Source organism: Ylistrum balloti, unplaced genomic scaffold (genome assembly GCF_031769215.1).
Source record: "Ylistrum balloti isolate Yb309-2 unplaced genomic scaffold, AGI_CSIRO_Ybal_v1 Utg370574, whole genome shotgun sequence".
NCBI classification, from domain to species: Eukaryota; Metazoa; Mollusca; class Bivalvia; order Pectinida; family Pectinidae; genus Ylistrum; species Ylistrum balloti.
The window spans coordinates 800,350-818,199 of NW_026782359.1; the positions used below are offsets into that span (position 1 = coordinate 800,350).

At 36.6% G+C, this 17,850-nt stretch overlaps 1 protein-coding gene across 2 annotated transcripts in view; it reads left to right on the forward strand.

Moving 5' to 3' along the window:
* Positions 1-17,850, forward strand: part of LOC132556508 (actin-binding LIM protein 1-like) — a 90,437-nt gene continuing 72,587 nt past the window's right edge. For both annotated transcript variants that reach the window (XM_060220917.1, XM_060220918.1), the window contains exon 1: positions 1-107. In XM_060220917.1, coding sequence (XP_060076900.1) covers positions 104-107 — 4 coding nt within the window. In that variant the 5' untranslated portion in view covers positions 1-103. The remainder of the gene's footprint in view (positions 108-17,850) is intronic.

The following is a 17,850-nucleotide window of genomic DNA, read 5'->3' on the forward strand; positions in this document are numbered from 1 at the left end:
AGTTTGTAGTGTTGATGGTCTAAGCATGCCTCGTGGATAAAAATTCTAGTGGGACATGTGATTTTACCGAATCAGTCTTGGACATTACAGGAGTAGCTGCAAAATGGGTAAGTGAAGTAACAGGCTCTACTGTCAATAATGGTAAATGGTCGCATGTTTCCAGATTACGGGAGTCCTGTGTACTGCAGTGGATTGTCACATAACCACTATTACATACGATCTCAGTTAAACTAGCACTTCTTTACCCCCAGGTGTAGACTCCATATTTATCTACAACAAATCACTCTTGTTTACTATCAAGTAAAGACAATACACGCATGTTAATTAGGGGATTCAAGATGGCGGAACGTGTTGCGAGTTTGGAATATTTGCGGATGCTGGGAGCTTGCTGATGTTGCAGTCGGCAACACGAAAGGATAATTTTGGAGGGAGATTATTTGGTATCTGTCCGACTGGTGTGTGTACAATCAGGAAAGATGCATTAACTTATCGATATTCATTACGGAATATACAATCATGAAATGAAATCGGCGAACGATCTATGTTGAATTGAAATGTGATATATTTCTCTTTTTTTTCGGTATAAATGTATTCATACTGTGGTAATAAAAGTATTGTTGTAAGAATGAGTCAGGGTTCTCCATTGCCACCTGGCCAGGGTTCAGAGGGTTGAGGTCATTTGTTGATGAACCGGCATATTGATCAGATCTGGTGGTAGAATAACTAAGTGTATAACTCATAAAATACAAATGTATATGGCCTCAACAGGGACAGTCAGTAGTGTGTATTACCATATGTAAATACATTGATTCAAGCAATGATAAACCTCTCAGATAGAATCACTTTATTTAGTCTTGATGTGTTTCAGCGAAATAACAGAAGCTATGTTTCTATGTTAGGATAAATCTATATAGGTCATTATTTGAGATTGTGTTGTTTACTTGAAATACTGATAGATGAGTGAAAATCAATGAAGTTATTTATTAAGAATTTCCACTGTGTTATAATGAATGATGGTATTAAGAAATGCCTTGTATTTCAATATTCAAATTTCAAAATGTATAACCAAAGGACATGGTGAACTTGAGTGTGATCAATGGACCAGAATCTGACATGGTGAACGTGAGCGTGGTATTATGGACCTGAATCTGACATGGTGAACTTGAGTGTGATCAATGGACCAGAATCTGACATGGTGAACGTGAGCGTGGTATTATGGACCTGAATCTGACATGGTGAACTTGAGCGTGGTATTATGGACCTGAATCTGACATGGTGAACGTGAGCGTGGTATTATGGACCTGAATCTGACATGGTGAACGTGAGCGTGGTATTATGGACCTGAATCTGACATGGTGAACTTGAGCGTGGTATTATGGACCAGAATCTGACATGGTGAACTTGAGTGTGATCAATGGACCAGAATCTGACATGGTGAACGTGAGCGTGTTATTATGGACCTGAATCTGACACGGTGAACTTGAGCGTGGTATTATGGACCTGAATCTGACATGGTGAACTTGAGCATGGTATTATGGACCAGAATCTGACATGGTGAACTTGAGTGTTTAAATATAATGGACTGGAATGTGGTATGGTGAACTTGAGTGTGACATGATGGACTGAAATTAGACATAGTGAACTTTACATGATGAATCTTAGTCTGAAATGTTGAGCTTCAGTGTGACATGATGGACAGGAGTCTCATATGGTGGACTTGATCTTCAGATGGTGGACCTGAGTCTAGACTCGATGGACCATTATGTGACATGGTTGACTAGACTCTTTGACATGGCGGACTGGACTCTTTGACGTGGCGGACTGGAATATTTGACGTGGTGAACTGGACTCTTTGACATGGCAGACTGGAATGTGACATGATGCTGTGGGCTATCACATGGTGGATTCGAGTGTGACATGCTTGAACAGACTCCATCTTGGTTTACCAGAATGTGACATGATTGACTGGATAGTGAAATGGTGACAAATAACAGATTTTTGTGTCTGGAATAATTGATAAAGTGGTCATACAATCATATGTACTGTTCTGTAGACTAGAGGGTTGGACCTCCAGCTTGACTTATTACCTGCTGGACTACCTGCTGTAGTAATTACCAAACTCCCTGCTGAACTAATGGTCATACAGACTAGAGCATTTTACCTCCTGTTAGACAAACTCCCTGTTGGACAAACTAGAACATTTCACCCCCTGCTGGACAAACTCCCCGCTGGACAGACTAAAGCATGTTACCCCCTGCTGGACAAATGCCCAGCTGGACAGACTGAAGCATGTTACCCCCTGTGGGACAAACTCTCTACTGGACAGACTGAAGCATGTTACCCCCTGCTGGACAAACTCTCTGCTGGACAGACTAAAGCATGTTACCCCCTGCTGGACAGACTGAAGCATTTGACCCCCTGCTAGACTTGCTGAAGCTGTTTAACCCCCTAGCTGGACCATTTCCTACTAGAGCAAGGATTCTGTAACCACAGAACTATGAGGGTTACACCCATCCTGTATCCTTACAGAGACCAGACAGCTGGTCTCATCTCCTATCACTAAAATTAGCCCACATCAGTAAAGGTCCAGCTATTGCTGGGTCTAGCCTCTCTCACCTCCCTTACTATAGGCACCTTGCTAGTTTATATGATCAGATATAAAACTGTTGTATAGCTAGTAGGGAGGAGATCTGACTATGCCCAACTTACATTACAGACCATGCCTCTCACATTCCTTGTTATTGGTTGGTACATAGTGTACCTCTTTTGCACTTGGTAGTGACAGCTGGGCGCCAGCCTTCTCATACTTAGTTTCTACAACGGGCCAACCGATCTACACTTGGTACCATTATATTTTAAAGGATCATTGTCTAGCTTCAATATTGATAGGCAACAGCTACTACAGTTACAAATATACAGATACATGTAAAAGTCTGCATCCTGGTTCTCTCTGGCCATTTTGTCTTCTCCCATCGTCTGTTTCTCATCTGAAGATATATGTATATATTTGTCAGGATGACGTTGTGGTCACTCTTACTTAACAAGTGACCAGTTACATCACACTGATGGTGGTCACTCTTACATTACAAATGACTAGTTACATCACACCAATGTTGGTCACTCTTACATAACAAGTGACCAGTTGCATCACACCGATGTTGGTCACTCTTACATAACAAGTGACCAGTTGCATCACACCGATGTTGGTCACTCTTACATAACAAGTGACCAGTTACATCACACCGATGTTGGTCACTCTTACATAACAAGTGACCAGTTACATCACACCGATGTTGGTCACTCTTACATAACAAGTGACCAGTGACCAGTTACATCACACTGATGGTGGTCACTCCTACATTTCAGGTGACCAGTTACATCACACTGATGTAGTAACAGGTAGAATTAAAGACAAACTTGTGTCACCGGTCTTTGAGGTAGAGGTTCAAATCCAGTTCTGTTTCTTGTATAGACATTTCCTGTAATTAAAGTGCTATCATTCTATCTGATATGCTTGATATGTGTGTTAATATTTTTGTCTACCTGTTGCTGGTACCCCTACCAACCCTGACATGGATCAGGGCTTAAATTAACTATATGTTATGTTAGAGGTTATTATGGACTACAGGGATGTTTAACGTCTATATAAACCTGTCATTTCTAGGATTAACATTTAAGTGTTGTAGATACCTCACTTCTCCAATGTGTAGCTGACAAATGTAAATCCCAGAATGCTTATTCTGACCTGTCTATTGATGCAGCTGATATATTAATCAGGGATTTGTGTTTGTATAAATACCACTAAGTTGATGGGTTTATAGCTGGGAAAGTCAACACTGGCTGTTACATCACACAGATTATCTGAACAGATTATCCTACACCAGCTGTTTACCTATTGTTCACCTTCCTAACAGACCAGCACTGGAGAAAGTCCACAGGGCCTTGTCTGTACAGAATCTACAGTGCCCAACCTGCCTATGCTCACAAGGTCTTGTCAGTACAGAATCTTCATACCCTACCTGGCAATACACACAGGGCATTGTTTGTACAGAATCTCCACACTCTGCCTGGCAATACACACAGGGCCTTGTGTGTACCGAATCTCCACACTCTGCCTAACTGTACACACAGGACCCTGTTTGTATAATATCTCAACAACCTGTCTGGCTGTATACACAGGGCCTTGTTTGTACAGAATCTCCACACTCTGCCTGGCTGTATACACAGGGCCTTGTGTGTACAGAATCTCTACAACCTACCTAGCTGTACACACAGGGCCTTGTGTGTATAGAATCTCCACACTCTGCCTAGCTGTACACACAGGACCTTGTTTGTATAGAATCTCCACACTCTGCCTGGCTGTACACAAAGGGCCTTGTGTGTACAGAATCTCTACAACCTACCTAGCTTTACACACAGGGCCTTGTTTGTATAGAATCTCCACACTCTGCCTAGCTGTACACACAGGGCCTTGTTTGTATAGAATCTCCACACTCTGCCTAGCTGTACACAAAGGGCCTTGTGTGTACAGAATCTCTACAACCTACCTAGCTTTACACACAGGGCCTTGTTTGTATAGAATCTCCACACTCTGCCTAGCTGTACACACAGGGCCTTGTTTGTATAGAATCTCCACACTCTGCCTAGCTGTACACACAGGACCTTGTTTGTATAGAATCTCCACACTCTGCCTAGCTGTACACACAGGACCTTGTTTGTATAGAATCTCCACACTCTGCCTAGCTGTACACACAGGGCCTTGTGTGTATAGAATCTCCACACTCTGCCTAGCTGTACACACAGGACCTTGTTTGTATAGAATCTCCACACTCTGCCTAGCTGTACACACAGGGCCTTGTTTGTATAGAATCTCCACACTCTGCCTGGCTGTACACACAGGGCCTTGTGTGTACAGAATCTCTACAACCTACCTAGCTGTACACACAGGGCCTTGTGTGTATAGAATCTCCACACTCTGCCTAGCTGTACACACAGGACCTTGTTTGTATAGAATCTCCACACTCTGCCTAGCTGTACACACAGGGCCTTGTTTGTATAGAATCTCCACACTCTGCCTAGCTGTACACACAGGGCCTTGTTTGTATAGAATCTCCACACTCTGCCTAGCTGTACACACAGGGCCTTGTGTGTATAGAATCTCCACACTCTGCCTAGCTGTACACACAGGGCCTTGTTTGTATAGAATCTCCACACTCTGCCTAGCTGTACACACAGGGCCTTGTTTGTATAGAATCTCCACACTCTGCCTAGCTGTACACACAGGGCCTTGTTTGTATAGAATCTCCACACTCTGCCTAGCTGTACACACAGGGCCTTGTTTGTATAGAATCTCCACACTCTGCCTAGCTGTACACACAGGGCCTTGTTTGTATAGAATCTCCACACTCTGCCTAGCTGTACACACAGGGCCTTGTTTGTATAGAATCTCCACACTCTGCCTAGCTGTACACACAGGGCCTTGTTTGTATAGAATCTCCATATCCTTCCTGGCTATAAACTGTAAGATCCTTGTTTGTTGATGAACAAAATCCCCTAGTCCCAGCTGGCTGTACAGAAAATAGTACAGCACATGTGATGCTATTACTAAACTGCTCCAATAATGCTATATCTGTGTGGAATTTCATTGATGTTAATATGTTTTACTTGCCAAAAATGCAAATTTCAATCTTCTAATGGTTGATTTAAAGCTAGATCCCTGTGAAAATTGCAAATGTACATGTAATATATATGTTTGATGTTGCATTGTGTCCTGTCCAGTGTGATAGGCTAGAAACTATTTATCACATCTAGGCCACATTTAGACAATATGTTGAGAGACCAACGGCTGAAATTGACCACAATGATGATACATTAGTTCAGACAATTTATCTTTGTTATGGCACTAACTTTAAAAAAAACAAATGTATTTCTGTATTGAGAATAAAATCTTTATTGTAATATCTTCATGGTGGACACCATTGCTGCGTGTCACGATACACCTAGCTCTGGAGGTGAACTTCATTTGCTGAAAATTAGAATTTTAAAATATGTATCTTCAAAGAAAAGAAATTGGTGATTTTACACATTTACATGTATACATTGTATTATATATGACACTATAACTTACGATTATAAATTTACTGAAACAGGTTTTGCATATAATTACATAAAGAACAAGAACACTTGGTAATACTTGTCATATATCTCTCCAGTAAGACAGGACATTTGTCACAGAACATACTGGTAACCTAGTGGAGTATACTTTCATTTTCAAATCTGCATGTTTGACAGTAAAGTTTTAAGTAATTTATGCAATTATATATATATACAGCCAGAATTAGGTAGTGTCCTAAATGGTGAGAATAAAAAGTTGGTAATTGTTCTGACCTGTATATGGAGTCGCAAGTCATGAAATATACAGACTTATAGTTAAGGTTGATATGTATATACCTATACCAAAATGTATTCTATAGATTAAGGTCCCATACAGTGTAATGTGTACTTTAATCTACAGATAAAATAATTCACAGTTGTATGGATGAGACAGTCCATACTGCTAATATATGTCCAATATACCTGTTCAGGTATATTGTTAATTAGCAAATAGATATTTATCTATATTGTTCTAATATAAACATATTCATAGGCCTGTAACATAATTCAAGGTATACCAATAGATATCGGGATTTATTTTAATAATTTTTTTTCTTGTACTAGTTTGAATTTCAGAATTCAGAAAGCAATGCTTTGTCTTCATTGATTTAATTTCATATTTTTCAGAAAATATGTGTTGTTGCTAATTTCATAGAAGGGCATGCTATGATTGATAACACAGAAATCTTTTCTGGAATACAGGATATTATATCATAAAGGGTAACTTTGTAAATTTATACACTATCATTGTACCATCGTGGACATTATATATATATATTTATATTTTTACTACGTTTGCAGCCATGTTTTATAAATTATACAGACACAAATAATTAAGATTGACCAACCATGACAAATGTTGTGTTGAGTCAATTAAATAAGTATGTGTTCACACGTATTTGATGAATATCAGGTCTGACAAGGTTTGTATCATTGACTCAGTCTGCTGTGACTCTGCATCATTCAGATACGGAGAATCAGTTACCCTGCATATTCATGCTATCTTATCGAAAGAAAGCCCTGTATCATTTAAGTGTATAAGATATATAAAAACTTTGCATCATTTAAATGCTTTCCCTAGTCCTATCACGTAGTATATCTCAGTCAAGTATTCGTTGTGGAATTTTGTTTTTGATTCTACAACAGATAGCCTATCTGATATATATTTATCAGGGTTGAGTCACATGCTTGTTCTCTACAGGTAAGTAGAACTATTGACTACTTTTTATCTTTGAATAAAATATCTATTTATAGAAATTCAATATGACCATCTATAGAATCCACATCTAAATGTGTTTTTTTATTAGGTACTCGTCCCCTAGGTTTTTGCAAAAAATATTTAGCTGTATTTACCTTCTGAGTTCTTGCTTATCTCCCCTTTGTTTAAAAGTTAAGCTAGAATCAGACATACTTGACAGATTAAAACTTTTCATAAATTCAAGATTTAAGAAACGGGGCAATCTGGTTGGATTTCATAAATTCAAGAATCAAGAAACGGGGATGTCTAGTTGGATACCTTTATTTTCAACCTTCCTCGAGAGCCTGGTAGGAGGGGCAAAATCTTACGATTTGTTTTAATCCTATCACATTAATGTATTTAACAAAAACTAGAACTCAAAACACATGACCCTGACAGATTGCAGGTGATCTGAACCAGTAATTTCACCACTGCTTGTGGCATCCATCAAAGCGATTTGGTCAAAAAGTGGAATGCAATCACATTTAAATCACAGTTGTGGTGAGTCATTGAAGGTGTAAGTGTGACTGATAGATTACCCTAGATAAGTAGTGTGGTCAACTTGTTAAGATGAGTCTGCATAAATTAACTTTCTGCTGAAACACAGACTCCTTCAGAAAACCAGTTTGATAGTTGGATGTCGCAGTGGTAACACACTTCCCTTTAACTTTGGCACCAGGTTTTATTCCGGGACTGGGCCAACCATGTTGAAGTTATCTTGATTTTTTTGGTTACCTTCAAATTAAAACCCCTTGCAAATGCTTCTATCTGGGTACGCAAGAATGATTAATTAAGCTGGAATTACTTTTTTCGCCATTGTTGTAAAATGAATATTGTCTAATAGTTAGCTGGGCTGCTTGGTTTGTCACGGGTTTGAACTTGTACCTGTTAAAACAAGACAATATTCCTAAGTTCAAAAAACCTCTTGTACTTCGAATTAAGGCAACTACCAGGCTTTTTTTCCCCTCAAAACATGAGTTTTCTTTTTTCCATACAGGATGTATTTTTCACTCCTTCAGTATAACTGACAAAGGCTGTGATGTGGGCATATCCTACAATAGAGATAATTTATTTGATATGACAGTCAATTTGGACTCCAGTCATAATTTTAGATATACAATATTTGGGTGTAACTCCAGCTACCTTATACGAAGTATGAATCATTCTTTCCTATTAACTATGTTTATAATCTGATGACAGGCGGTATTAAAAACATATACACAACTGACCTTGAGTTTGACCTTTCAGGCGAAGTGTACAACTTTTTACATGACATGTATGTTTATGTAGCTGTTACACAGGTTGATCCGACACCCTGACGTTCAGATATCATACCTGTGACGTCTATATTATAATCTTGATGTATATTGGTGGTACAAAGACAGGCACACAATGGGGTTCAGGGATAAAAGAATATTTAATGTCATTTTTTATAGACATCTGGACAAAGTAGGTATTGTGTACACTTGTCCCCTGACTTAATCCCTGTCTACACCAGTGTTAGGGAATGCTTGGCACTTCAGCACAGTAACATGGTAACAAAGAAGGCTTCACAATAAGAAATCAGACCTAAAACAGCAGTAGTGCTCATCTATCTTTTGAAATATAAAGAATCATTATCAGGAAATTCTTAACAAATTATCATCAATACATCTGGTAAGTTCCTGTAAAATAACAAAACTTTAATTACTCCTACTAGCATGTGTTGACCTGAGATGACCTCTGAAAGAAAAAAATAAATATTGTGTACTAATACTTGGTGTTTACTGTGTGGTTAAAGAGGCATCTTCAAAAATAGAATAATATGTGATGGAAAATATTGGTATGTATATATGTGGTAGATGGCTTGTATGTACACTGAAGTTATATAGATATAGTAACTAATTCCCGTTTGACCCTTACTTAGTTATTGCCCTTTGTTTTTATTCTTGGTTGGTGCGTAACAGTTTCTGACTCAGTTGTACAATGCTTGGTATATTCCTTCTACCACATCTGTACCGTGTTTTTGCTGTTTAGTTATCTGGTTCATAATTTTACCAGCTTCTGACTTTATGGAGTCACTATAACAATAAACATGTTGTCTAACACCTAACTATACAGAGTTATTACCCTTTGATTAACTCTTTTAGGCCATATATTTTATACACAATCTGACACATATTAACAGTGGGGAGTGGTTCCCCTGCATGTTTCCTTATGGAGTTATTGGACTTGATTGGTATGATATCTTTTCCCCTGATCATATATAACTGCTACCTGCTGGAATAATAAGTACCTGATTCATAAGATGTTCTGTGTAAAGCATATGTGGAACTGCAACACCCCTCATTATAAGCTTTAAGTTTAGGTGTTCTTGTACAAACTCTGTGTGAACTCCATACTTCCATGGGGACTGAAGGTTTAGATGGTAAATCACCATGACCTGGCCCCTTTGGCACAGCTTGTCTGTTTCATGATGAAGGCTTCCCATATATACAGACCATTTCAGTGACGTTTATATCATGTTCTAGCTATACTTATGTACATTTAATGACTTGTTGAGACTCTGTTTACCATTTTATATGGAAACTGTGTGGAAAGTTCATCAAGTTGGTTTGGACAGTAGATCATCTGTTATGTGGATGCTGGTAGCGTGTGCTGGCCTTTGAAATGTATAAGTTGTGAATTTTTGAAGTTATGATCAGACGTATGTGGAATAATACAAAACTACGTACTGAAAACCAGTTTATTGTTTACTTACGTTTTAAACAGATGTTTATTTAGTCTGTTCTAAATTCAATATAGCTTTCTTTTCCTTGAGGTTCCTACATCAGTAAATGGACTGAGGATTTTCAAGGAAAAGAAAGCTATATTGAATTTAGAACATTTGCTATGAAAGTTCATTGTAATAGTTAACGTAAGTTAACTTTTACAATGAACTTTCATAGCAAACTACTCGGTGTCCAGAAGCAAAGTCTTTATTCTATATTTAATATTTTGAAATAAAGATTTTAATGTACTAAAATAATCAAATTTATGATAACCATATTTGGAAGAAGCCTTTAGCTATATATACTGTAATATATTTATTTGTTTATGTAAACAGCAGTATTTTTTTACTTCTCAAAATGTATACAGCAGATATATGGAGACACAGTACATAAATTCTAAATTAGCAACTAGTTGTACTATCTTATAATTACATAACTATTAATTCCATGTTTGAAACATCCTCGATACTCTAGAGGTAACAACCAATTTTGCTCTGTGCATCCCTGGAACATGTCATGGCAAAATTGAAGGTTCCATTTGTGACGCCTGGCAGACATGACAAAAATACTAGTTTGATCCTTTGATGTACATCAAGAGAATCTTGAGGTGCATAATGGTATATTGTAATGGGTTTGAAGTTGGGTAGCATATCAGCCTGTGGTTGGTCAGTTGTTTTCTCCTGGAACCAATCAAATTGCTTCACATGTGCCTTCAATTTCGCTGACATGTTCCAGGGGTGCAGGGAACCAAAGTGATCGTAACCCCTTGAGTATCAAGGATGTGTTTGAAGCTGTTTCATAAGGTTAAATATGTATAGATAGCTAACAAAGTAAGAAATTGATTTGCTGGAAAACATACTTACTGGATATTGTAGTTTTTTGCATGCAGTACAATCTCTGTATCTGTCTATATTGATTAGTTCATTGCTTTCTCACTCTACCAGACAGATGCTAGTCTTTATAGTGCATTATAAATATTTCTCAGTATTAGACTTGCACAAGTCACTGTATCATTGATTATGGATATTACTTGGAAATCCTGCAATGAAGGGGACTTAACGTAAATCTTAATTATGTTGCTGTGTTTGGATGTTTTCTCTATGTACTCACCATCTGCACAGATAAGATGTACCTGTCAGACAAACAACTTGACCTCATATGTCACCTGGCGGGTGATTTTTGTTATTTAGACAGGTATGTAATCATGAAGGTGTAGGTTTTTTGTAATGGATCATTGGACAGGTGTCAGGTAAGGACAGGTGTATATGGTTACCTGAAGTTATTCCTCTATACATCACACCTCAGGGTTACTCCCATAGCTATTGATTATGTCTGGTGTAGGTCGAATGGTGTCATGACTTGGAAGCACAACAAGACTGGGTTTACTTTGATCTAAGTAGTTTAATATGTAACAGAAATGTAATAGCATTGGAGGTACAGAGTGACCTCAGATTGTTAATAATCAAAGGTCAAGATGTTGGTTTTGTGTTAATTCCTGTAACGTAAAGAAATACCTGTTTAGATCACTTCACTTTATTGGTCTGATGTAAAAATTCATCCAAAATATTGTACCGTAGGACTTATGCTTCATTGCTACTTTAGTTAGTATATAAGGAATCATTTTCAATAAAGGATATCATTTCAAGTCAATGTTCTGGTGATAGAATTAAAGCACTGTAACATACCGTATCTAATGACTTGCAGTAGCAATGGTCAAAGATGCGTTGTTCAAATTGTCTTTGTAGTGTGAAGTTTGAAGATTAAAATTTACTACATGTATGTATTACTTGTACTAATGGCATTTTTCGAAGGGCTTGTTTTCGTGAAACATGTATTTAGCAACTAGTTGTGGTTGTTGACGTGTTTATATTCCAACTTTGAGAGGATCACTTGACTGTGGTTATGTTGGGTAATGGGGTGTAGATTGTTGTCGTTTTCAAAATTATGAATTCATCTAATACAAAATATTACTTGTTGAGGGCTATCAAACAAACATTATTGTATAACATATATTTCAATCATGAATTCACAGTTATACTAGTAAAACTGTATATGGTTTTACATTTTGTGTTCAGTGTTTGTAAATGTGAGGATGTGATGATATAAGCTGTTATACCCTTGTATTACACATTTTGTGTCTGGTGTTTGTAAATGTGAGGATGTGATGATATAAGCTGTTATACCCTTGTATTACACACATTTTGTGTCTGGTGTTTGTAAATGTGAGGATGTGATGATATAAGCTGTTATACCCTTGTATTACACATTTTGTGTCTGGTGTTTGTAAATGTGAGGATGTGATGATATAAGCTGTTATACCCTTGTATTACACACATTTTGTGTCTGGTGTTTGTAAATGTGAGGATGTGATGATATAAGCTGTTATACCCTTGTATTACACATTTTGTGTCTGGTGTTTGTAAATGTGAGGATGTGATGATATAAGCTGTTATACCCTTGTATTACACACATTTTGTGTCTGGTGTTTGTAAATGTGAGGATGTGATGATATAAGCTGTTATACCCTTGTATTACACATTTTGTGTCTGGTGTTTGTAAATGTGAGGATGTGATGATATAAGCTGTTATACCCCTGGTATTACACATTTTGTGTCTGGTGTTTGTAAATGTGAGGATGTGATATAAGCTGTTATACCCTTGTATTACACATTTTGTGTCTGGTGTTTGTAAATGTGAGGATGTGATGATATAAGCTGTTATACCCCTGGTATTACACATTTTGTGTTTGGTGTTTGTAAATGTGAGGATGTGATATAAGCTGTTATACCCTTGTATTACACATTTTGTGTCTGGTGTTTGTAAATGTGAGGATGTGATGATATAAGCTGTTATACCCCTGGTATTACACATTTTGTGTCTGGTGTTTGTAAATGTGAGGATGTGATGATATAAGCTGTTATACCCCTGGTATTACACATTTTGTGTTTGGTGTTTGTAAATGTGAGGATGTGATATAAGCTGTTATACCCCTGGTATTACACATTTTGTGTTTGGTGTTTGTGATGGATAATGGCATGTTCTCATTGAATGAATGAGGATAAACACCTTTTATCAATATTAAAAAAATTTGTCACATGATATAAGTTCTACACACTTAGATTGTCAAACACATAGCTAAATACTGAGTATTGATATAAAGGCGATATAATATCATTTCACTGTAACTTGTCATGCGATGCATGAGCTGCGTTTTATACCAAGTTTTTATAATTTTACAGAGACAATATCAAAATCTAAAGTTCAGTATGTAAAATAGCTGAATGTAAAAATTGTAGGTAATTATAGATATCAGTTAGATCTGCTATCCCTTCAGCATTTTGCTGACAAACCTGAATTTATTCTCGAGTTGTACATGCTCGAGGTGTCAAACAGCCAATTAACATATCTTGTCTGTATATCTCCTAAACACAGTAGGGCAGTAAACAACAGAAAAGGAGAATGTTGGCAGACTTTCCTTTCCTTTTGTTTCTTCTCAGAAGAATCCATATATATATTTATGAGGTACATAAAACTTTTGAGATTGAGTAAATAAACAATTCCTATGATTGTAAAATATGCTTTTTAAACAAGCTTATATTCCCTGTAATATTGTTAAAGACTTGTTTCAGACTGTTGGGGACACAGTTTAGATATATATTCCTTGTGATCTTGTTAAGGATATGTTTTCTACTTTATTTTCTATCTATATTGTTGACAATGTCTTCTGGAGTTTTTTGTTATTACTCTTTTGTACTTTTGGAGAGTGTAATTACCCTGCTGGGATTAGACTACTGTTTCTCCGTTGGTATTACAGAATCTGTAACAACAGATGGCTTCCATGCCTATAGGGATCCACATGTAGTTAACAGTACACTGCCATGCTGGCCATTTGGTTTGCCCTGATTCTTTCAGGAAGAAATAAAAAGCTACCACTCATGTAGTCGATTTTAAGGGAAAGTGTTTCTCCAAAATCTCCCTATTATTTAACAGTTACCAGCATGGTACATGTGAAAACAGGTGATGCATCGCACAGAAAATTGACTATTTTATGCATGTGTACCTTAACATGGTGTTTTTCATTGTATTGGTCATGGTGTGTTTCATGGATGAGTGATGGTATCTGTTCTACTGATAAGCCTGAAGTGGTCACAGTCATCTCCCATATACTGGTTTAGTATCAGGCCATGCCTTGTAATAAGCCCACCCACAGCTATTCCAGTTCTAATATAGTAAGACACCACTGTCTTACTTTGAGTCAAGGGTTTAGGTGTTGGCCTCCTTGGCTTCTGCATGAAAAATATACAATAACTTAACTAAATCTTAGTGACAACCAATGTGAAAGGGAATTTCTGGACATGTGTCTTTGTGTTCTGACACTCAAAGTCCAAAATAGGTCTTTCAGATCAGTCCTCACACTTCCATTTGTTGCCAGCTGTCATAAGATACATTTTCAATTCTGTTCAGAGTCATGTTGTCAACACGTGATATTTCAGTGAGACAATACTATAAAGCAGCACAGGATTCATCACTGTGGTTACGTGTCATACAGAATTATAAAACACCTGATTAAAATTAACCTACAGGTAGCTATTTTTATTCAAGGACCAGAATGCCATATCAGATGTAATTTTTTAGATTTTTTTTTTTTTTGCAATACTGAAGAGTAAAATGAAAACATGAAAAATTCATTCAATTTAAAAAAAATGAAGATCAATTTTTCTGCTTTGTTTCATGACTTCGGTGAAAATACCACCTTTCTGCAACATCATTTAAGTGTTGTTAATCTGTGGTAAAACAACCTTTGTAGTGCTTTTCCTGTTCTGCTAATTTCTTGCAGATCTTGGATACATCCCACCAGATGTCCTTATGTATTCTCTCCTATTGACTACTAGGTATAAATTCCATTAGGTATAAAGTCTACAAGTATCCATGGTCCCTCTCCGCGGTACAAATTTCACAGCAGTAATACTGGCTGAAAGACATAATGGCTTTAATGTTGACTGTTATTGGTGTTTTTACCCCAGGGAACATGAAACAGGTCAAGAACTAGGTCAGACTGATACAGAAAAGGTTGATGATGATTTGACACTGGGATTAGGACTGACAACACTGCAGTCTTCACTTGGTGTAACAGGCAACCCTAGATGTGGATCACCATTGAACTCTCCTCATACTGAATTCTTCACATAGTATAGAACACAGACCTAGATTTGGTTATTACATCATACTTGATCCTTCATTTAGCCATTTCTCCAAATAGAGCTAGTAATCTTTGGCAGATATTTCTACTCTTTAGACCAGGCTAAAACCCCCAAAACATATATATATGTAGATATATCAATTTATTTAGGATAGGTAGGTATAGGCAAAAAATTTGTTTTAAATAATTTTATATGGATTATATAGGAGACTGATCTTGTTGTAAATGCTGCTTCTGTGAAAAGTTTAGGGTAGACACAACATATTATGCTAAGTAGGGTTCTGGAAACAAGTTCATATTCATATCCTGGTTGGAAAGGAATGAATTCTAGTCTTTCACTCTCAAATTCTCTATGAAACAAAGGAAAATGCTTCAGAAATTCTGAAAATACCTATTCCTCTACAAATGATAATTATATAATAACTCTGTAAAGAGATCTTACCTAGCATGTAACAGAAATCTATCGGCTTATGTTATTTTGATGAATGTAATTGTATATATGGTGTAGTATTATTTGTAAGGGAACACATGTCATAGTGATGTCGATACACAGCAAGCTGCTGATAAAGAAATAGAGGGCATGTCTCCATGATGTGTTACAGTGATCAATATGCTATGATGACATGTCTACTTGTTACAGTCAGTGGATAACTGAAACGTGTCTAGCAAACCTAATAAGATGAGGATTAATGTGAAAATGTTGGGCTGAAATACACTTCTTCTCAGTTATTTACTGGAGGTTAATTATAATTCACTCAAGAATTTTATGTTTCGTGACAGCTACACTGATAGGTAAGTGGCTACAATTTTATACTACAAAGACATGCAAAAGGCGATGGTTTGATACTATACACACTATGTTTTATACTACAAAGACAAGCAAAAGGCGATGGTTTGATACTATACACACTATGTTTTATACTACAAAGACAAACAAAAGGCGATGGTTTTATACTGTACAGACTATGTTATATACTACAAAGACAAACAAAAGGCGATGGTTTGATACTGTACAGACTATGTTTTATACTACAAAGACAAGCAAAAGGCGATGGTTTTATACTGTACAGACTATGTTTTATACTACAAAGACAAACAAAAGGCGATGGTTTGATACTATACAGACTATGTTTTATACTACAAAGACAAACAAAAGGCGATGGTTTGATACTATACACACTATGTTTTATACTACAAAGACAAACAAAAGGCGATGGTTTGATACAGTACAGACTATGTTTTATACTACAAAGACAAACAAAAGGCGATGGTTTGATACTATACACACTATGTTTTATACTACAAAGACAAGCAAAAGGCGATGGTTTGATACTATACACACTATGTTTTATACTACAAAGACAAACAAAAGGCGATGGTTTGATACTATACAGACTATGTTTTATACTACAAAGACAAACAAAAGGCAATGGTTTTATACTATACAGACTGTTTTATACTACAAAGACAAACAAAAGGCGATGGTTTGATACTATACAGACTATGTTTTATACTACAAAGACAAGCAAAAGGCGATGGTTTTATACTGTACAGACTATGTTTTATACTACAAAGACAAACAAAAGGCGATGGTTTGATACTATACAGACTATGTTTTATACTACAAAGACAAACAAAAGGCGATGGTTTGATACTATACACACTATGTTTTATACTACAAAGACAAACAAAAGGCGATGGTTTGATACTATACAGACTATGTTTTATACTACAAAGACAAACAAAAGGCGATGGTTTGATACTGTACAGACTATGTTTTATACTACAAAGACAAACCAAAGGCGATGGTTTGATACTATACACACTATGTTTTATACTACAAAGACAAACCAAAGGCGATGGTTTGATACAGTACAGACTATGTTTTATACTACAAAGACAAGCAAAAGGCGATGGTTTGATACAATACACACTATGTTTTATACTACAAAGACAAGCAAAAGGGGATGGTATTATACTATACAGACTGTTTTATACTACAAAGACAAACAAAAGGCGATGGTTTGATACTATACACACTATGTTTTATACTACAAAGACAAGCAAAAGGTGATGGTTTGATACTATACACACTATGTTTTATACTACAAAGACAAACAAAAGGCGATGGTTTTATACTATACAGACTGTTTTATACTACAAAGACAAACAAAAGGCGATGGTTTTATACTGTACAGACTATGTTTTATACTACAAAGACAAACAAAAGGCGATGGTTTTATACTGTACAGACTATGTTTTATACTGTACAGACTATGTTTTATACTATACAGACTGTTTTATACTACAAAGACAAACAAAAGGCGATGGTTTTATACTGTACAGACTATGTTATATACTACAAAGACAAGCAAAAGGCGATGGTTTTATACTGTACAGACTATGTTTTATACTATAAAGACAAACAAAAGGGGATGGTTTTATACTGTACAGACTATGTTTTATACTACAAAGACAAGCAAAAGGCGATGGTTTTATACTGTACAGAC